Consider the following 22,625-nt stretch of genomic DNA (forward strand, 5'->3'; position numbering starts at 1 on the left):
GTAAAAACAAAGGACTTGAAACAACTCAAATGACCATCAACAGGGCATTGGTAGGAAAAAACTATCATAAAACCATAAAATAGGTTACTGTATAGCTGTAGCATAAAATGAGGAAGTCTCTATACTGGAAAACATAGTGTTAAAAGTGAGAGAAGTAATATACATAGGAACGTATAGTATGATAATTTTGTGTAAGAAAGAAGAGAATATGTATACTTATATTTTCAGAAATAAGTAATGGAAGGATAAAAATCAAAACCTAATAAAAAATGGTTACCTATGGACTGGGGGAATGGGATAGGAAAGGAAACCTAGACTTCTCTGAATGATGTTGTTTTAATTTTGACTTTGAAAGCATGTAAGTGTTTTATGCAATTAAAAAACAAATATTAATTATGAAAACAGTAGAGCAAAACAAGATTTAAAAAAAACTGAAACAAATGAACCTAACTATATATCAAGTTGGTAGCATAATCACATGGAGAATCATTTCAAGTGACTTTAGAGTATAGTGTTTTGACAATTCATCAGTGGAATAAATCCTAAGATCAAAAAGAGCCATAAAGAAATTTTAAACTATTAATTCATCTTGTTAATAGTAATATTTGTCTTATTATTTTGAAACTAATATATATTCAACTCACATATTAGGAAAAACAACTAAGTACTTTTGATCACATCATTAAGGCCTAATATTCTTAGAATGAGAAAAGATACACAAATATAACTCACATTCGATTTTCTTTTCTAAATGTATGTATTTCCTACCCCACCCACTGAAAAAGCTGAGAAGCGGTGACAATCCAGTAACAACAAACACCCCTACTGCTCAGGTTACTGTCTTTAAGTATCATTCCCCACTAAAAGGAATCCAGGCCCTTTGGAGAAATGGCTGATTTCAAGTCTGAGACAGGAACTGTACAGGATGAACCTGGAACATCTTATCACACTTCAACAAAAGAGATCATATCAAAAGGATGCAGGGACCAACATGAAGAGGCTCCCACTACCCAAAGGTAGAATCAAAATATGAAAATGACTACGACGGACTGAAGTACATTACATATATAAATATTCATGAGCTCATAATGGTCATCTTTGGACCAAAATTGATAAATTAAGGGAAAAAATTAAATATTTATTCTGCCTTTTCCTCTAGACTATATTTCACAGTTACAAAGTAGTCGATGAAGGAAGTTCTTCGAGTCACAGCTAATAAATGCAGGACAAATAATAGAATTAGAAAAAAATGACCATTTTGCAATGTCTTAATAAAATAATGGAGCTAAGCAACAAACATTGTCTGCTAAAACCATGAAGTGAAAGGTTGGTGGAGAACTAGGGTCAGGCTGACATCACCTTGGACACACTGATCAATCCTAACATCGTTAGAAGTGGGAGAAGCACATCCTGATATGATGTAATAGGAATTACATAGCACCACCTGTGATGTATTCTTCACCAAAAGAAATTGAACCTGAATCTTATCCCTGTCTAGATCTAACTGCTGGTTTACACAAAATATGAAGGACAGAAGAACATGTTAAATGACACCATGAGAATAAAATCAGCAAAATCCAGAATGTAGAAAATTGTAAAGGCTAAATGATCCATTTTCTTCAACAAATAAATGACAATGAAAGGAAGGGATTGTGGACCATATGTGATTAAAAGGAATTTAAGATACTTGTCGACTAAGTGTAATGTGTGGACCTTGTTTGGATCCTCTTTCAGACAAACCAACTGTAAAAAAAGCACTTGGACAATCAGTGAAAATTAAACATGGATTATATAAGATGATATTAAGGAATTATTACTGATAACGTTGGGTTTAAAGATGGTATTGTAGTTATGTTGCTAGTTTGTTTTGTTTTTTTAAGCCCTTATCTGAGATGCCTAAAAAAATATTTAGGGGTAACATGGCATTATGTCTGGGATTTACTTTTAAATACTCCAGGTCCACCCCCCAAAATTGAAGTGGGCATGGATAGATTAAATAAGAATAACAGAAAATTAATGATTACAGAAGCTGAGTGATGGGTGCAGATGGATTCATTGTGCTCTTATTCCTTTTTCCTTTTATGTATTTCCATAGTAAAATTGGAAAAAAAATGTAAAGTCCTCCTTCCAGATTAGCACAGATTAGCTTGGATCATTTTAGCAGTACCTTCTCAGCAATGTTTTAGGTTTTAGGTGAGAGTCTTAGTGGATAGGAATGTTATCTTTGTGGGTCTCCAGGGGGGGCAAAAAGTTTCTATTATAACTTAACCATAATGTCTTTTTTTTTCCATCCAGTTAAATTTCATAAGTCATAAAATTACTTCATAGAAAGAACATTGCTTAGGTATAGTGTTGATAACAAGCTGACAAACCAGAATACACTGACATAATACCCTCTTTTTTAGACCAAGCCACCCTGGTAGAACAAGTAAAAAGAGTCAAAGAAATTGAAGCCATTGAAAGTGATTCTTTTGTTCAACAAACATTCAGATCAAGTAAAGAAGTCAAAAAGGTAAGTTTTCATCCAGGCATTATGAATAAGCCTTTAGATTCCAACTAAAGGGATGCTTTATTAATGGATTTTACTTAAATGTAAGTGCTTCTTCTTCTAATAGATGAAGTAGGGTGAGAGTGTATCAGCATGTTTTTGAGAGAGAGAATGAATCAGTGAGAATCAGTTCAAGTTTAACTTGTTAAAAAAAAAACTGTGAAAATGTATCTGATGCCATTTTTATTTTAAAATTCACCAAGAAGGCAAAGTATAAGATGTCAACATACAGTTCTATAACAATAATACACATTTCATGAACGTACACAGTGTTCTTTTCAAATGTATACATCTACTTTTTGAATTGACATTGCTAGAGAAAAGTTAGAAAAGAACTTTAACAATAAAATTATTACCCAAATAGTAACATATATTTACACTCTTTGCCCATATAGGTATCACTTATTCAACTCTAATAAAAGGAGCTTTGATTGGCATTTTATTTCTGTTGAATATTTCATGTATTCTTTCAATCATTGTCAGGGCTGCTTTTTGGAATTTGTGTTCCTTTAGTTGGAAAAAGCTGTCTACTGTGAAATACATGTATTCTTCAATATCATACATCTAATGAAGACATGGTATAGCTATCACTTATTCAAAAATACTCTATATCTGTAGATATATTAATGACTGTATAGTATTCTACTGATGAATGTATCATAATTTTTTTTCTCTGATAGATATTTTAGTAGCTGTAAGTTTGGAGGTGTTGCATACATGTTTGTGAATATCCATTATTATCACCTTAGATAAAATTTTCAAAATGGAGTTGTTAAAGGTTAATATTGTTTATTTTCATACCTGTTCCCAAAGTCATTCACCCAAAATATTGTATCGATTCAAATTCCACCTCGAAATGCAGGGAGATGTCTGTCTCTCACACCCTGGTTAACACCAAGTCTTATCAGACTTTTTCATGTTTACTGACCTGATAGGTAAAAATTGACCTTTTGTTGTTCCATTAGCATTTCTTTTGTTATTAGTGAGATGGACACCTTTTCAATTACCATATGTATTTTAAAATAATTCATTATGGGGACATGAATTGAGCATGTGCAGAATGCCAGGATGCACTAGACAGCCTTGGTTAATCCATGGTCCTTGCCCTGTTATTTTGCTGATTTCATTTGAATATTTTGTAGTTTGCCACCACAACTCCTGAAAAAAAGGAGCTGTGAAATGGACATTCACAAATATAGTTGCCCATTTTATTAAATATCTTACTCGTACTTATTAAGAAGTCCTAAAAGAATTGTAATTTGTTTAGAAGTTTACTTGCATAGAATTTGTTTTCTGGAGTTCACCTTGACTTCCCAGTTCTCACTGCACACACTTAAGATAACCTAGCATTTTCTTTCTGTGGAAATATTTATTCCTCTATGTTAATACACTAGGTTTTCTTCTAAACAACTTTTTCCCATTTGGTATTAATTATTAATATAGTAAATTTATTTTTAATTCCATTCCTCTCCTCCAAGATACTAAGAGTTCTTCCAGTAACTAGTAAAATTGGCAGTGAGTAAGGAAATTGATCTAAAGCCTGCTTAATATAGCGGAAAGAGCATGGGCTTTGGACTCAAGGAGATCTGAGTTTGAATCTTAACTTTCACACTTCCTAACATGATTGATGATCTCGAGAAAACCTCTCAACCTCTTTCCAAGCCTCAGTTTCCAAATTCATAAAATAGAGCTAATAATTCCTACTTTTTAGAGTAACCGAGGGTTAAATATAATGATTATCAAATATGTAGCATGGTTCTTGATCCATAAAATGTTTGTTTTAAAATTATATGCTCTAGCATCTAAATTATTTGATATCTAAGTATATTCTATAAACTAAGTATGGTGCTTGAAAACTTCTACTACTATAGGCATTCAGACTGTCTGAAGTATAAACCTTACCCCATTTACATTTCTCTAATATGCCCCTTACTTTCCCTGAGTCTCCATGCTCACCAGTAAGACCCTTGCTGAGAAACACAGAAATTCTTTAGATATCTGGTTGCACCTTAAAAGATTTTTTAAATGTAATACTATCCATATATTTGAATTCCAAGGTTAGTCACTTTTTTACCTTGTTTATATTCTCTAGAAAAGTTTTAAAATATTATTTCTTATAGTTATTAATCTTAAGATAACTGATTAAATCCAAGAGAAAAACTCTTCTTCCCATATCTATAACAAAACCCTATATATAGTTAAATGGGCTTCCCTTGGGAGCAGTTTAAAGGAATTTCACCTACATCTCTCATCAAAGGGACCACCATTATTAATTATTTTAATAATTAGTTTTTGTTTGCTTTAGTTTTTAGTGCTGAGTTGGAATTTACTCAGCTTCAATGTAGCTTTTCTTGTACTTCCAACTTAGATGCCACCATTAAGGATTGAGAGGTCTAGGATGGAACAGGAGGCTCTTCATTTTGTAAGCAACCTTCATAAATCTGTGTGAGGGAAACCCACCTTCTGTTTCAACTATCTTTCAAAAAGAGGTTCCCCTTAACAGTAATTCATAGAAAGAAATAAAATCAATCAAAATCAATCTGGAAAGCCTAGAACTAGCTAGTTCTTGGTTGGATAAGTATGACAGAGAAGCAGAAGCAGCCTAGAAATGTTAATCCAGCACTGTGAATTGAGCCCCTTAGAAATACATTTAGTTAAAATATTTTACCAACATTTTTGTTTCTTTTCTCTAAAATTCAAACCAAATTGCAATAAATCTTGCATTTAGCAATTAGGAAGCAGTGGTCAAAAGCATGAGATGCAGACTCAGATCTGGAACCACACTTTGATTCTGCCGTTTACTGGTCATATGTCCTTAAACTACATAATAATCTCATTAAACCTTGGCTCTCATCCCTTAAAATGGGGATAATACCCGTAGCAGAGGTTTTTATAAGGATGAGCAAGATACTTTACATAAAACAGTTAACCAAGTGCCTGGCGTATAGTAAGTGCTCAAGAAATGAAAGCTGTCACTACTCCTCCTCTTCCTGCTGCTGCTACCAAGGGCTGTATTTGTCTGTGGCTTCCTTCAGAGGGATTGTAGATACAAGGATTCCTGTTTTGTTTGGGCCAGAGACTGTTTTATGTAATTTTTTATGGTCTATAGATCCTAAAATGCTCCTTATTTGAGGCTTGGTGAACAAGCAAATTAAAAATTACTTTACACAGTAACTTTCTGGTTTCATGTATAAATATAAGCTTTGAACCAATTTGTTTCAACACAGCCATTTGGAAATGTTAAAGCAGTAAGCAAATGATGTAAAACAGTGTTGTATCATAGCCCCACTTTTGTATATATTTAATGTAAAATAACTAAAATAATGATGACTACCATTAATACTAGACATTTATAATTTAACTAATATCCTAATAACCCTTAATTATAGCTGAGATTCAGCAAATTTCATAACCCATGGTCAAACTGCTAATAAATGATAGAAAGCAGCAGCCAAACCAAATTTGTCCAACTCCAGAACTAATCAATCTCTCATAATTGTGAACTCAATGCATATTCCCTGTTGAAATATAAAGAATATGCTAAAAGGCCACAGAAGATGGCATTTACCTTGGTGAATGTACAGTAGTATAAGATATTAGCCATCCAACACTAGACTTACATTAGTCATCGCGTTTCAAAACGATCAGAAGAGCAGTGATGGGCCAACAAAGAATAAATTCGCACTGGACTGTAATATAAAACAGAGGGCCAATTTATTAGTTTAGAAAGTGGTATCCCTTTCCAGTTTCTAAAATGTCTGTGTCTACAGTATAAGGTAAGGATTCAGGATGCCCAAGAAGATGAATTATTTATCAGGAGATGACTTAGCAAAAGAGGTAAATTATCTAGAGGACCATTTCATCCAGGTCATGGGCAGATGTGATGGGCTATTCCTGATGCATAGCAAAGACTAACTCTCTTGAGGACTAAATTATGAACTAAGTTTCAACATCCTTCTCTCCTGGACAGTGCTACATGCATTGGTATAAAGTTTGTAATATCTCTGAAAAAGGCTTTTCTGTAACTAGTGACCCCTTCTGTTGGTAGATTCTTTAGCTGTGTTAATTCCACTAATTTAGCTAGGGAACTATTACCAGAAAAGTAGCTATTACCAATGACATGCTAGACAGTTTGTCTTCTGCAACACATATTGATTTAACTAGTTTAACTTAGTGCAATCGTATTTTTCTGGTGTGAGTAGAAAGATGATCTGATAGTTCCTGCTGTATCATCAACTTAAGGAACCAATCTTGTTTTCAGACTGCTCTCCCAAATAAGCTTATTACCACTTATTCAATCCAAAAATTGTTGTATTTGGCAGATATCCGCCTATGTTCAAAAAGAGGGTAAATAACTCTAAGCAGCATGGTCATTTGTTCTTTCATACTTTTAAGTACGTGTTTAAACAAGTTTTTCCAAACTGAACCACCAGGTGGCAGTGCTACTCAAAGCCAGATGTTTGATAGTGGCCATGCTAAGGGTTTTTTAATAGTCAAATTTTCTCTAACAGCTTTCCTCACTTAAATAAAGAAGCAATTGATGGTTTTCCTCACACGTTTTTTAAATTACCCATTATTAAATAATAACTCCTACACTCTGATCCTAACCCCTGAGAACTTTACCTCTTGTGCATGTAAGCACTTTTCAAAAAAAACTTTAATGTACTGTGTAGGTAAAAACAAAATGAGATTACTTGGTTTCTGTAATAGAATGTTATCTCTGCCACCTGCACATGTGCAATCCACATGTTTGGCAACTAGAATAACAGCACTTCACAATTTTTCGAGGTAGTTCCATATGGACAGCCAGTCTCCTAGCTGAACCCTATCAAAGCATGGCCTAGATATGCAGAATGGCATGCTCTTACATTCCCTGCATGGCAAGATAGAGTACCAAAAAATTATGTCCTGGACCTCACTGGGCTAACATACTTCCCACTTTCCCCTGTGCAGAATATTGGGCTTTACTGTTACGTGTCTTCAGTTTTATAAAGGGTCAGTGTAATATCACTTAGGGCTGTGAGTCTTCTATGACCACTATGTTGGAGACATAGAAAAGTTTGGGATCTGGGGAAAAAAATATTGGCTCCAAAATATAAGAAGAAAACTGCCAAATCAAATTTACCAAATATTTCTTTAAACAGCTCTATGTAACTTGTTACAATTTGTGATTATGTATATATTTTGGTATTTGTTAGAGATCTGTCATCCCATTAGCAAAATGTAATCTCCAGTTTGGACAGGGAACATATCTTCTTTTTTTTTTTAATTAATTTATTTTATTTTTAGTTGCATTGGGTCTTCGTTGCACACAGGCTTTCTCTAGTTGCGGCGAGCAAGGGCTACTCTTCGTTGCGGTGTGCAGGCTTCTCACTGTGGTGGCTTCTCTTGTTGCAGAGCATGGGCTCTAGGTACGCGGGCTTCAGTAGTTGTGGCACACGGGCTCAGTAGTTGTGGCTCGCGGGCTTCAGAGCGCAGGCTCAGTATTTGTGGCCCACAGGCTTAGTTGCTCCGTGGCATGTGGGATCTTCCCCGACCAGGGCTCAAACCCGTGTCCTGGACAAGGAACATATCTTCTTATTCTCCCTCATGTACCCAGTGCTTAGCAATTAGTAGTGCTTAGTAAATACTGGTTAAATAGATGGATCTCCAACTCTGAGATAAATTACTCTAATAAAGGATCAACTAATTCATGCATATTTCATTTTCTAGATGTTTTCCCCAGTGACCTCTGTTTTGCACTTCATTCAGAGAAGTGGATGTTCAGAAGTAAAAAAGTCAAAAGAAAATGGAAATTGAAAAACTATATGTGTAGAACCAATAGGGGTAGAAAAAAAGTCTAAGTAGGAATTTAGATATGTGAAATGTATGTACTTTTGCAATAGTATAGACTCATAAGTACCAACTTCTTAAGAAAAATATGCTGATTGTAAGAAATAACACTTTCACAGTGTTTTTGTATTTGTTTGCTTACTTTAGGAATAGTTGTTTCTTATTCAATAACCTAGGGCCATTTTGTGGTTAGTATCATCTCAAAGGAGGCCAATTGAGCAGTTATTATTCAAAATCAGAAATATTATTAAAGCAACATTTTAATTGTATATTGTTATCCAATTAATAGCATGTGTTTCATGTTTCAGTCAGTGGAACCTAGTGAAGTGAAGCATGCAGCTGCAACATCAGGACCAGCATCAGTAGTGGCTGACCCACCGAGTAATGAAAAAGAAATAGACCCTAGCAGCATCCCCACTGCTATCAAGTACCAAGATGACAATTCTCTGGCCCATCCGAATGTAAGATCCTTAAACCTTAAGAATGTCAGTTTAAGTCTAGTTGACTGAAGTTAATTCAAACTGTTGTCCTTTTGGGCTGGTGACAAGAAGACCATTGGAGGAAATGGATCCATATGTTCCTATTTGCTAAAAATAGGCAGCTCACCCCCAGCCTTTAGAGCTGTTACATGTATTTGAAGCTGGTTTGGACCAACTCATGTTGCCTGACTTCTAGGAGATTCTTTCTATGGGAAAGAAAAATGGGCAAAAAGAAGTTTTGTTTTATTTTTATTCTGGCACTAAAAGATCTAATTCTGGCTCTGCTCCAGTTGGCTCATGGACTGTGAGCATGTCATTAACACCACGTCATGCTATCTTCTGTGAATTAGTGTCATACCACTGTGTCTTCAGAAAGATTATAGGAAATAAACTTTACAAAATGAAATGTAAACTTGCTAACCAATGATTTTGATGTTAGTCCTTTTACTCTAAAACTTTCTGAGCATTATTCCAAATAGATGATCTTCAGTTAAGAGGTCATCAAGATTTAAATAGTATCCAAATCTTGTGCTGAAGGATGTATTCTATACAAGTGATTTATAAGGTCAAATCTAAGTTATTGGCAGACAATAACATTTTTTCTTCTTTTTTCTTTTTTAATTTCAGTTATTTATTGAGAAAGCTGATGCTGAAGAAAAGTGGTTCAAGAGATTAATTGCTCTCCGACAGGAAAGGCTAATGGGCAGTCCTGTGGCCTAAAGTTATGTTCATCTGGTTGAATTAACAGTAACATTGGAAATTTAGGTTTTTAAATCCCAGTATTAACTCTTAAAAATAATGTAGCCTATTATATAAAAAGGTAACCTCATTTCATTCTTTTCTCATGTAGGCTTGAATATTTGTTGAGTTGAACTTAATCAAACATTGTGAATATTAAAACTAGTGTAAAGTTTAAGAATGCATGAAAATGTCATACTGATAATAAAGCTAATCCTGAACATATTGGTATTAAGGCAAATGGTACACAGTAGTGTTTCTGAGTACAATTTGAAAAATATCAAGTTGCCATTTAAAGACACAATTTTGACTAGTCATGCATATAAAAGAGTCGAAGTATATGCTATAAATATGAGATTTTATCTTCCACGTATTATAAAACCATATTTGAATCTTTTATTTCACCTTATTGAAAAATTTTAGGCACAACAAAAAGCACTGTAAACAACCTAAGCAGCATGAACCATGTTACTCTTAGAGGAGTAATACATTTAGTAAAAAAAACGACTTGAAAATTAAATAAACTGATGGTTTATTTGCTTAGAGATCAGCTTTTACTAGGTGATCCTTTGAAACATGTTAGCAGGTCCCAGCTCATTCTTTTAAAAATTACATGTTCATGCTAGACCTAAGCAGTTGGCCAAATACTCATGATGGGGAACTGTTTCTGAGAAAACTGGTAAGAGCTCTCACTTTAGTGTTACTTAACCCTGCAGAGGAAGCCAGCTAATTGTAGTTTTGATAAGGCTATCTGTCATCGTAGAATACCTTTCTCTGGTAGCTGAATGAAAATCAACTGTGCATTCCATACTGAACAGGCCAGAGATAAGGACTTTTAGGCCTGCCTTACAAACTGCCTTCAACAGCTGACATGAGTTATTTCCCTTTTCTATTTTGTTCTGCTCAAATTTGTATCTATGAAGACTGTAGCCCAGAACACAAGATAAGCATGAAAAGTTCTTGGGCTAAGATTACCAATATATAGGACATTTTGATGCCATCTTTTTATATTTCTGAAACTACTAAAGTTGTAATCCCTGTTAAAAATGAAAAATATAAAGAACGCAAAATCAGTTGCAAAAGGGATGGAAAATAGACTGATGACCAAATACTTGTTTTTATACAAACATGTTTTCATATTCTAAATATATGCTAGTGGGTTTCTTTTCCTTAGCTATAAGTGGAAGTGCCCAGTATGAACTCAGGTTTGTGTGGTTTTTAACATACACAAATTTTTAGTGATTTTTAAAAGGGATTACTGGTACTGAATAATTTTATATTTCCTTTATTACATAACTTATAAATAGTAAAAGGACTATCACCCTTTGGGGAATTATATTTTAGTGGTCTAGGCAAGAATATGGGTTGTCATTTGGGCCACTAGTGATTCTCCAGAAAAGCTAGACTAGGCATTTTTTCTCAGTATGCTTGATGTTCCTCATTTATAACATAGTGAAAATATTATGATCCACTTTAATTATATTTCACACCAGGGTTCCTCTTTGGCAAGTAGCCCAAATACAGATGCTTGAACTGCAATAGATTTATATTTTAAAGCTAAATTTCTCATAGAGATAATCGAGTTATTTTTTTAATCAACTAAACTTTAGTCCCTGCTAAACTCAATGACTATTCCCCTTCTTCCTGATTTCCAATGCGATTCATTTTAATATATTACTTAACTTTGTTTACCTGCATCCTGTTGAAGACTACAATATTACCACGTAAGACAAATCAAATTTAATGAGAAAGACTTCATAGACCACTATCAAACATATCACCAAACTCAAGGTAGGCGATCCATGCGGGCCTTCTTTAATATCCTAATATAATGACTCTATAAAACAGAACAGTCCCTTTCATGTCAGTTGACTAGTGGCAACAGTTTGGACTTACATGAGACCTCAGAGTGTTTTTTGAAACATTGACTTCACACAAAATGATGAGTACTAATAATACAAGTTTTCATTTCTGAACAAGTGCATTTTCAGAGAAAATGGAATAAGAACTTTTTTTTTCTGGCACTCCCTAATTACGAGGAGGCAGATACCTAAGAATATGAACACAGAACACTCTGAGTCTTTCACCTACTTCACTTCAGCATCTCAGCAGGTTAAATGAGGATACTATTTTGATTTTTCAGTATTTTTGATTTTCAGGCATTTTTCATGCCTATTTTGATTTTTCAGTAAAATAACACAAAAGAAAGCCCGTGATAGAAAAAGTGTACTGTTTATGCCAAGGGAACATTTTGGCATGGTAGCCCATCTTAACGGAAATATGGAACAAATAGTTGCACGGGTAATTATTTGAAAAACTACACTCCAACTTCAGTGTACTCCTTATGTATGTGTTTGAACTGCCATGGCCAATAGACCCCAGCTTTGTCCCCAGATTTCTCTGATGTCTCTCCCTGCCAAGACCACAAGAAACCCTGATTGCTCTTCAGTTAGTGACCTACTATCTGCTTACTGGGGGATCTCAGGGCTTCTTCCATCAGATTTACCCACTTACTCATTAACGTTTTTTTGACTACCTAGTTTGTGCTAGGCAGAGTAAGGGCAGTTGGGTATACATGGGTGAATCCAGTGGGGATCCTGCCCTCAAGAGGCTTAGTTATGAAGCCCAGACATGTATATGACATAAGAGATATAATACTTAGTGGCAGAGGAGAGGACATGGTTGCAAAAAAGAGAGAGATTACTGCAAGTTAGAAAATTAAGGAAGCCTTTGGAGCCACAGGAACTCACAGCTATCCACTTCCACCTTCCTGGTAGCTGCTGTAGGGGTCTGGGAACTGTTGCACTTCCAACCCAAGGAAGAGTCCCTCTTGTGAAAGACCCAAGTGGCCCTGCCCTCTCGATCCTATTAAAATCCAAGCGAAATTTTAGGTTCCTGGTCGCCCTCTGGCTTTCTCTGATCATTTCTTCCTTTTGGTGGAGAATCGGCTGAATAAGCTGATTTGGCCACTATCATCAGTCTTGTATCACCACCACTTGTCAGCCAAGATGACTTGAGTGAGACATGTAATGGTAGCTGAAGGAGACTTTCAGTACTTCTAAGAAAGAATTACATCTGCCAGTAAGGCCTTGCACAGCAGTGGGGACAACGGTGTGTTCCCTAATCCTCTGTTTTTCCATTGTGTGCTATTACAGAAAGCATTGTTTTGCAATGAAAAGATACAGTTCATTTCCTTGTGGTTAGGTCTGTCTCCAAATTTTCCTTTGATTTGGGTATCAAGTGAAAATCTTGGTATCAAGTGAGTAACTAAGGTAATAACAAAAGCTAGAAATGAAACAAGACACGGGACATTTTTGGTCACTAAACTATGGGTGAATTGATCTGAAATTCTTACACCCATATTACTCCTTCCTTCCCCCCCTTTTCCTACCCCCAAATTCCTCATGAGTATGACGGAAGAGGTCTTGAACCAGCTCCTGGCCATTACTCAGTGGATACAGTGCTTGAATTATTCAGAAAATGTTTAAATGCCATCCTTTAAATGTAAGCCCTGCTTATTACTCTTTGGAACTCCTTTATGGAATAATGGAAAAGCGAGTCATCTTGATAAGAAAATATCTGAGTCTTTACAGAAGAACAAGGATAAAAACGGAGGTAAGAAAGAACTCTTTGTGAATTCTCTAATCATCTTCACCTCTTTTCATAGAGATGGATGTTGATCAGTATATTCTATTTGGTGGGTTATTTCCCAAATCAAAGAAAATGCTCTGTCGTCATGTATTTCCAAGTTATTTTTGCTATTATTGTATCCCCAGAATCTAGCCCATGCCTGACACAAGAAGTCTCTCAATAAATATTTGTCAATGAAGGAAAAATGAATTTGCTCATCTTAAATGGGCAGTCTGTTTAGCAGTATGGCTGTTTAAAATACTCAAGCTATTTGGAGCCAGTGCAAAAACAAATAGGTGTCTAGGTATGTACCCAAAAGAATTGAAAGCATGGTCTTAAAGAGGTATTTGTACACCCATGTTCATAGCAGCATTATTCATAATAGCCAAAACAGGGAAGCAACTCAAGTGTCCATGGATGGATGAAGTAAAATGCAATGTGTGTGTGTGTGTGTATATATATATAGATATATATATATACACACACAATGGAATATTACTCTGTCTTAAAGAGGAAGGAACATGTATGAACCTTGAGGACATTATGCAAGGTGAAATAATCCAGTCACAAAAAGACAGACGCTATATGATTTACGTAGAAGAGGTACTTAGAGTAATTAAAATCATAAAGGGGAAAAGTATAAAGGTGGTTGCCAGGGCCTGGGGTGAGGAGAAATGGGTTTATTGTTTAATGGGAATAGAGTTTCAGTTTTGTAAGATGAAAAGTTATGGGGATGGATGGTGGTGATGGTTGTACAACGGCATGACTATGTTTAATACCACTGAACTGTACACCTAAAAATGGTTGAGGTGGTAACTGTGTATATTTTACCACAATTTAAAAATCTATTTAAAAAATACTAAATAAAAAAATAGATGAGTTTTGTGACCAGATTAGTTTGGTTTCTGTGATTTGTGTCTCCACATGTCTCTGAGCTGACAAAGGCCTTTGGAATTCCTGGGGAATATAGAGTACACCGGTCTTCTCTATTACATTAGCGACTAACAACAGTGGGGCTAGAGTTTAAGCAAGGATCTTACTAGTCTTCACTTGCCTAGACTTTCTTTCTGGGCCAATTTTTATATTATATAAATAATATTTTAAATGATGTAGATGTGGTCATTCAAGGTCCACCCACTGGCTCCTGTGACTGCTCTCCTTGCAAATGATAGGTCAGTTTTAAAGAAGTAAAGTCTACCAATGTAGTAAGACAACACTTTTAACTCAACAATGTGCCATTTTATTTTTAGGTCTTGAGAAGGAATGGCAAAATGATCCTGCTGCAGTGCTAGGAGAGAATGATGAACTGAACTGACCCTCTCTTCTTCACATCTTGTAACATGGTACTCAGGCTTAAATCCCAGTGTACAAAACCTAGTATAGTGCAGGCTCCCTTCATAATCTTTTAAAAGATGAACTGCTAAAATCCCATGTCTTGAATAAAATCCGTAACTACAGTTTCTCTACCTGTTCGTGCTCCATGAAAATATCACAAGCTTAAAATGGAATTGAAAACAAATAATTGAGAAATAAATAAATGTTTACCACATACCAGCACAATGGTTTGAATGCCTATATTAAAGATTGGGTAGACTTTTTAAACAAATTCTGTAACTGGATTATTTATATAGCCCCATTGTAGCTTTTCTTCTTCCTCTTTCTGCCATAGCAAATCTAAATGACCTGGAGAAGATAACTCATAAGATAACTCATTTATTAATAGTTTGAAAAAATACTTTCTTCAGAACGCTTTGTATTTGAATCAGCCACAGTGTTACTACATGCAGGGAAAATGAGGAGTCATCCAAAATTATAATCTCCCATAAATATACTTTCTCAAAAAAAAAAAAAAAAAAAAAAAAAAAAAAAAAAAAAATATACTTTCTCCATGTTTGAAATAGTTCATTTCAAAAAAAATTTTATACCTACCATAGAGCATAATTAGCAGCCCAGTCCCTGTGTTATGTAATAGCTGTTCCATCTAAAACACTTAAACTTTCAGGAAGTAAACCATTTTCACATTAACATTTGTTCCCCTACGAGCACACTTGTGTTTCCAAGGTCATGTGGGCCGTTTTCAGCAAAGGTGCTCAGAGACTTTTAACTCACTCTTTTTACAATTAATAAGAGAAAGTGACAAGTGACTGGTAAATAGGTTGGTATTCGACACAGTCTAGAAAATATCAGAGACTCAGTTTCCGTTTGGGATTCTTAATTTGAAGTTCCAATTTCTAAATATGTTTATCTTGCTATACTAACTGCAATATAATTCCCAAAAGGCATTGTTCAATTAATTTCTAAATCCCTTTGAAAGCATTTACACAGACCTTAGAGAGCTTTGAAAGGGTTACAAAACTCATCAAAGAGTTCTTATTTTTTGAAAAACCTATTTTAGAATTTACCACAATCGATGACAAAAGTCTCTGTCTTTTCACTAACAGAGACAGCATAGATTTGAAATGTATTTTTGCTTTGGGAGTTTAAAAAATAATATAATGTTTAAATGTCGATGGGGGATTTGAATATTGGATTCTAGTTCAAATGTGAAATTTGTAAGTTAAATATCAATGGCCACCATTTTACTAAACTAATTCTCTTTCTGATAAGTACTTCAAAACTTTCTCAATATTCATTTATATATTTTTTTCTATAAATTATATAATTTATGCCAGCTAGCAAATGGCCACATATAATTTATTAAATTTGCTAGAAAAAGTGTACACAAAATGAGAGTTATATCAAGAATTAAGCTTTTTCTTAAGTGATATCTTTCACATTTTGTGATTTGGGTTTTTTTGTGTTTTTTTTTCTCATTGAAAAATACTAACAAAACACAAAAAGTAAGGTCATCCATGTGGAACCAGTTTTTGAATGTAAGCATTATCTGTCCTTCTTAGTCGGCTGCTGCGTTGTCTGTCGCCTCTGGTGACCATTATTAACAGTCCTCCCAGCCTTTCCGTCTGCTTGAACAAATACGGCTCTGTTGAGATATTGACACATGGGCTCTCTTTTCAGACCATGAAAACAGATTTGTCTCCAGTTAATTTTTTTCCCGGATCATATTCCTTAGATAACTTTCCTGAGCAGTACATCTATATGCCTCATTGTTTTTTATGGCTGCGTAGATCCCTAAAAGTGGAATCGCTAGGACATAGGGTATGTACCTTTCACATTTTAACTAGTAAATAACAGCAACAATAAGTTCTTTCAAATTGTATGATTTCATGCAAATTAAGATTATCTTCAAATCACTCAAGAACTAAAAAGTCATTTTATAATGAGAGGACATTATATGTAGCTAGTTCTCGCCATCATCCATCAGAATCATTCTTCAGTCTTTTGTTCTCTGCAGTGTCCCAGGAGGCTGACCTTTACAGACTATATCACCCAGTTTCCCTTGCCCTCTGGCTTCTGGTTGGGTTCGGCCAATAGTAGGCACTAGCAGGAAATCACAGGAAGGAGGAGAGAGAATTGGGTCTCTGTACCCCTGCTGTTTCAGTTGTGGTTGCTTTCCTAAGTGTGGCTAGCCCCTCTCTCAAGGACACAGTTCCCACCATGTTATAGTAACAGCTCCCTCCTCCTGCCTTCTGACCTGGAGGCTGGGGCAGTTTCCGGTAGCTGTTAGTCCCTGATTGGCTTCCTTAACCCTGCTCACATCTCTGTATATATTGCCTTCGTTAAACTCTTTTGAGTATGTCATTTGTTTCCTGCTGGGACCAAAGCAGATAAAATTATCTGCAAGGGCAGTGTATCAATTAGGATTAATTATAGCAATTAGTTTTAGCTTCATAAACAATGACAACAGTAACAACAAACAGTGGCTTAAGTAAGAAAAACGTTTATTTCTCTCTCAAATGAAAGACATTTAAAGGCAGGTATGGTGGCTTCACATGTGAGGAACCCTGGCTCTTGCTCTAACATCCTCATTAGGTAGGTGGCTTCCACCATGTGATTCAGTCCGGCTCTAGCCATCGTACTCACATCCCACTGCCCACATTCCGGGCAGTGTGAAGGATGTACTTACTCCTTTCCTCTTAAGAAGACTCAGAAGTTAAAATTAAAGGAAACTTGGAAGTTTGTATGTCATCCCTTAGATCTTAGTCACCTGACTACTCTCCTGTTGCAAGAGAGATTAGGAAATGTATTTCAGCTTGTCAGAGCAGAAAATAGCCTGATAATTATGAATCTTACTGTTTCCTTTAAAAATATAGAAGATCCTAAAGAAACCTGGCTACACAGCACATCTGCCCATTCAAATTTTTGCTAATTCAGAAAATAGTTCCATCAAATGCTGCTGGGTGGCATACTCCCGTTTCCAGCTCTCCAAAGGCCGCTTGACAAGCATCCTTTTCATGCAGTTACAGTAAGCTGTGACAGCAGTAGCTTTATGTACAAACATTTCAAACATGAAGTGAGTGAGTGGCATTTCAACCCTGAGAATTCCTAATCACCATTGCTCCTCAGTTCTTTATCCCAGGCCAGTACTCATCGGCTAAGAGTAGTTCTCGGGGCCTGAATGTATCCCATTTAGAGAGGTCTGGCATGAATGTTTCAGCTTGACTCCGTGTCAAAATGGTATGATGTCTTGAGGTGAGGGCCCAGGGGAAAGGAGGCACCAAATCATCCGTTTAACTCATGTGCCTAATCACCTCCTTTTCCATGTAAGTAGTTTCCATGTCTATTCAACTTTTTCTCCTTGAAGGGAAAAAAAGAACCTTTCATTCATCTTATATTGTAAGCACGTGGAAAATGATCAATTCAATTCTCATTCTACATTTTACCAGCCAAACTTTGATCAATGATTTCTGTCTCCACTAGCAGGATCTTCCTGTCAACAAATATTTTAACTTACTAAAAAATTGAATTAACCAGGTGTGTGATCTCATGTGAGTGAAGCAATAAATATGAATTTTTTCAGCCTGCTCTCACTCCCAAAAAGCCAAGCAGAACCATCTAAGGTAAACGAGAGGCATGGTCTGATTCTCTCTGTCTTAGGAAGAAAGGTTGAAAAGGAGGCTCCCAGTGCTTCAACTCTTCCCCAGCCAATATATCAAAGTTGTAGATCAGCTAGAAAGTAGGGGCAGGAGTCCCAACTAGTAATAGAGGTGCATTTGCCTGGAGCGTGCCTTTGCTTATATTTCTGGCAACCAGGTGAGCCGTCCGGAAGGGGCAGGGAGATAGATGAGAACCTCAACTCTAACATGTAAGCCACAGGTAACAATATGTAGTTAAGTATTTATTACCCACTGTGATGGCTTTAAAACATGTCTGCAAATTCTTTGACACTTCTCCCATTGAGGGGGCGGGGAGGGGTCTATATCCCCTTCCTTGAATCTGGGTCAATCTTGGTGACTTGCTTTTAACCAACAGAACACACCAGAAGTGACACAGCATAACTTCCAAGACTAGTTCAGGAAAGGCTTATGCCTAATTCTCTTGGGATACTCACCCCAGAACCCTGAGCTGTCATACAAGATGCCAGTTACTCAAGGGCTGCCGTGTTGTGAGAAAACCCAGGCAATATGGAGAGTCTGCATGTTGATGTCCTGGCTGACAGTTCCAGCTGAGGTTCCAGCCAACAACCAGCATGTGAGTGCAGACTCCTGCAGCCACAGTCCCCCTAGCTGAGGCCCTTCAGATAAGCCGTCTTCGTTTCCCAGTCTAAATTCCTTACCCACAGCATCTATGAATGTGTTAAAATGGCACCTCCATACCACAAAGTTTTGAGGTGGTTTGTTAACACCGCAAGAGTAACCAACCCTATTGAGTCACTGAAAACCTGGTTGAACCACATACTGATAAACACTGATGTTTATCTGGAGGTCTGCTGAAAGCTGGGTGATTGCCACTGTTAGCAGAGACTGCATGGCATGGTGGTATGAAATGAGCTATAGAGTTAAACCTAAGCCTAAACCCCCTAAGCTTCTGTTCCACGATCTAGTAAACAGGAATAGTAATTCCTATCTTGCAGAGTTTGTATGTGGATTAGAGCTGATGTGTGTCCAACACTCAAAAAGTACAGTGCCTAGCAAAGAACCAGGATCAATTAAACAAATAGTTAAGAATAGCAGTGCTGTAATTTTCTGATTTTATATTCCCTACCATTTCACTTGGATTGAAGCTTTATGCTCTTGTGAATGATCTCATTTCATAAAGCTCAGTTGGACAGACAGATCTATAAGAGTATTTGGGTTAAATGATAAATATAATTAGAAAATGAGAGTACCATGTAAAAACAAATACTGGGTTATTTAGTGCCTTTAGCTAGAAATCGGCTTGTCCTACAAGCTGACTGCCATGAGTAAGACTGAATAAGCCATATCATCAAAATGACTGAGAATTAAGAAAGAAAATTAATTTGCAAAGGTAATCGCTATAGATCTCATTAGTTCAGGAATAACCTACCTTAGGACTTTAATTAAAAATAGTATTTATTCCAGATAAATGAGTGCTGGCAGGTTTCTGCAGAATCCATAATCTTGGTTATGCTAAATCTTCTTATATTAAGGCAGACATCATTAATCTCATTTGAGATGCCCTCCTGTCTGACAGCCCTTACAGCACTGGGGCTATTTCTTGCAGCAGCCTTTTTATCTTCACAAAAGAGTTATAACTCATGCAGATACCTAATGTAAAAAGGTCTAGGCAATTAGAGACATCACTCTGAGATCTACACTGGCATTTTCTCATGTTAGAAAGCTTCTCATAATGAGTTTGTTCTCAAATGGAGGCCAATATCTCAACACTACCATTAAATTGATGGTGGTTATTTCATTATTTTATTTATTTATTTATTTATTCCTTCCATTCCTTGTTCCAGAGAAGCATCAGGTATTTTATAATAATTCAAAGACTATGAGCAGATAAAAGAGAAATCCTAACAAGTCAGTGAAAAAAATAGGGCCAGGGAGAGAATGAGAGTAGAAAAGGCAGGAAGAAGTTGGAATGAGGTTAATATCCTAAACACATGCTGTAAAGTTCTGTAAAATTATATAACTTTCAAGCTTGCCAGCTGATTGTTGGCTTATATTCCAAGTTTTATATGATGATTAGTTCTGAAAAATATGTTCCCTGCCTATTCTGATTATTTCTGTACAAGTTACTAATGGATGCATGCACTGGGTTGAATAGCATCCCCCCAAAATTCATGTCCACCTGCAACCTGTGAATATGACCTTATTTGGAGATAGGGTCCTTGCAGATGTAATCAAGTTAAGATGAGGTCATACTGGATTAGGGCGGGCCCTAAATCCAGTGACTGGCGACCTTATAAGGAGAGGGAAATTTGGATTCAGAAACACACAGGGGAGCAGGCCTCTTGATGATGGGGGCAGAGACTGGAGAGATATGGGGACAAGCCAAGGAGTGAGCAAGGAAAGAATTCTTCCCCAGAGACTTCAGAGCCAGCACGGCCCTGCCGACAGCTTGACTTCTAACCTCCAGAACTGTGAGAGAGTAAATTGCTGTTGTTTAAGCCACCCACCCAGATACTCTGTTATGACAGCTCCAAGAAACTAATACAACCCTTAAACATTTTTCTTTCTAAGAACCCGGAGTACATGCCCAGTATGGAAATAAGGATTCGAAGGGAGAAACATTAAGTAAAAGAAATAAAATTCCAAAAATGTTGCCTAGTAAGCTTTTTGTTTAAAATATATAGCTCTCCTATACCTTCTGGCTAGTGACAAAACAAGTAGCAAGTAAACAAGTAACAAATATTAAGGGGGAAAAAGCTCTTGGAAGCATCCAATCACATTTAGTTTAACAGATTGCTTTTATATGGATAAATGGGCTTTTGATACTTTATTGCATACGCTATGAAAGTCTGATTTTTCCCAAAGCTCTACAGGGACCGCTGACCCACTCTCTGGCACAGAGGAGACTAGCTGTTTCATTTACCTCCAACTGAGGGAGGGCCTAACCTAGAGCTAGAGTCAAAAACCACAAGTACTTCAACTTACAAAACTGGGATGCAAGCATTTTAGGGCACAGGCAAGATTATCTCAGGTCTACTTTAAGACAACAGAATTAGAAAGGTAATGTAATACCCCAAACTGATAAACTTGTGCTAAATGTTTGCACACCAGATGAAAAACATTAGTTTGTAATCTAAATATCCTGCAGAAATGAAACTACTGCTTTATGGTGCCAGTATTTTAAGATATGGACAGCCAGTGATGTGGCAACTGGCATCCACTCACGAAGGCCTTCAGCTGGGAGTCGGGGCACTTCTCAGCTCTCACAACACAGGCCTTGCTGTCAGCGCAGCTTTGAGCTATGCTCAGAAGGCAGTACGTGGATGCTACTGGACTCAAGTATCCTTTCCTACCGTGACAACTCAAGCTCACAGTAACTAGATCACAGACTCAAATCCTGCGGGCCAGATTCAGCCCACAGCCTTGTTTTGTTTGGCCTGCTAGGGTATCTTGTTCTTAATTAATTGCTAACTTTAGAAAATTGGAAGATTTCATGTGAAGTTCCATACTACCAGTGGGCATGAATTTCTGCAGGGCAGTCATCTGGAGCTGAGTAGCAGTTCCCCGCTTTGCTGGAGACAAGCCCCCTCCAGTGCCCACTGTCACGCCCTTCCAGGCACCCATGGCCATACAGCACAGGGATAAGAGTGTGGGTTCCCAGCCAGACTCCCAGGGTTCTCCTGGATGTGTGACCTTGAACACATGAGTGCTCTTCTCTGACCATTAGCTTCCTCTCATGTAAAATGGGTGTAATAATAGTGTCTATCTCATTAGATTGTTTTTGGGATTAAGAGAGTTAAAACATGTAAAACACTTAGAGTGGTGCCTGGCACACAGTGGAAACAATAAATGTTTGTTCTTATTCTCCTTATCATCTTACCTATTCCACTTCTCTCACTTTCGTTACTTACCTGGTCCTTATTGATGTTTGTGTTTTTGACTGTGGCTCCAGGCAAAGCCCCTTCCTCAGTTGGAGATAAAGGAGACAGCTAGTCTCCTGTGTGCTAGACAGCAAGGCAGCAGGGGTTATACCAGTGCATCGATCAAGAGCCCAGATTCTACAGCCAGACAACCTGGCTCCCAGTCCCAACTCTACTACTTCCTAGCAATATGCTCTTACACATATTAACTCTCTAAAGCCTGTTTACTTACTTCTATAAAGGAGTAATGGAACTGTTGTGAATTAAAGTGCCTAGCACATAGTAGGTTTTAGCTTTTATCATTAAGAACATGCAGCAGACCACAGCATTCTCCTCCCACCAGCAACCCCAGGGCTGGCCCACCTCAGTTTCTCCCAACAGGCTCCAGTGCCATTCCATAGTATGAGCCCTGCTGGAGGCTGTATCCCAAGGGAGATTCCATGTCTGAGGGTGATAAATGAATTAGGAAGAAACCAGGTATAGCTTGGAGCTACTTATGATT

The 22,625-nt window shown here is 36.8% G+C and overlaps 2 protein-coding genes across 3 annotated transcripts in view; both read left to right on the plus strand.

Moving 5' to 3' along the window:
• The window catches only part of RSRC1 (arginine and serine rich coiled-coil 1), a 464,476-nt gene extending 454,329 nt beyond the window's left edge, over window positions 1-10,147 (plus strand). For both annotated transcript variants that reach the window (XM_032631166.1, XM_032631165.1), the window contains exons 8-10: window positions 2,406-2,512; window positions 8,689-8,841; window positions 9,487-10,147. In XM_032631166.1, the coding sequence (XP_032487057.1) occupies window positions 2,406-2,512; window positions 8,689-8,841; window positions 9,487-9,579 (353 nt within the window). In that variant the 3' untranslated portion in view covers window positions 9,580-10,147. The remainder of the gene's footprint in view (window positions 1-2,405; window positions 2,513-8,688; window positions 8,842-9,486) is intronic.
• A 132-nt stretch (window positions 10,148-10,279) lies between these two features.
• The window catches only part of MLF1 (myeloid leukemia factor 1), a 55,931-nt gene continuing 43,585 nt past the window's right edge, over window positions 10,280-22,625 (plus strand). Inside the window, exons 1-2 of the mRNA XM_032631167.1 lie at window positions 10,280-13,531; window positions 14,478-14,570. The gene's annotated coding sequence lies outside the window, so the exon portion shown is untranslated. The remainder of the gene's footprint in view (window positions 13,532-14,477; window positions 14,571-22,625) is intronic.

Source organism: Phocoena sinus, chromosome 4 (assembly GCF_008692025.1).
Source record: "Phocoena sinus isolate mPhoSin1 chromosome 4, mPhoSin1.pri, whole genome shotgun sequence".
Lineage (NCBI taxonomy): Eukaryota > Metazoa > Chordata > Mammalia > Artiodactyla > Phocoenidae > Phocoena > Phocoena sinus.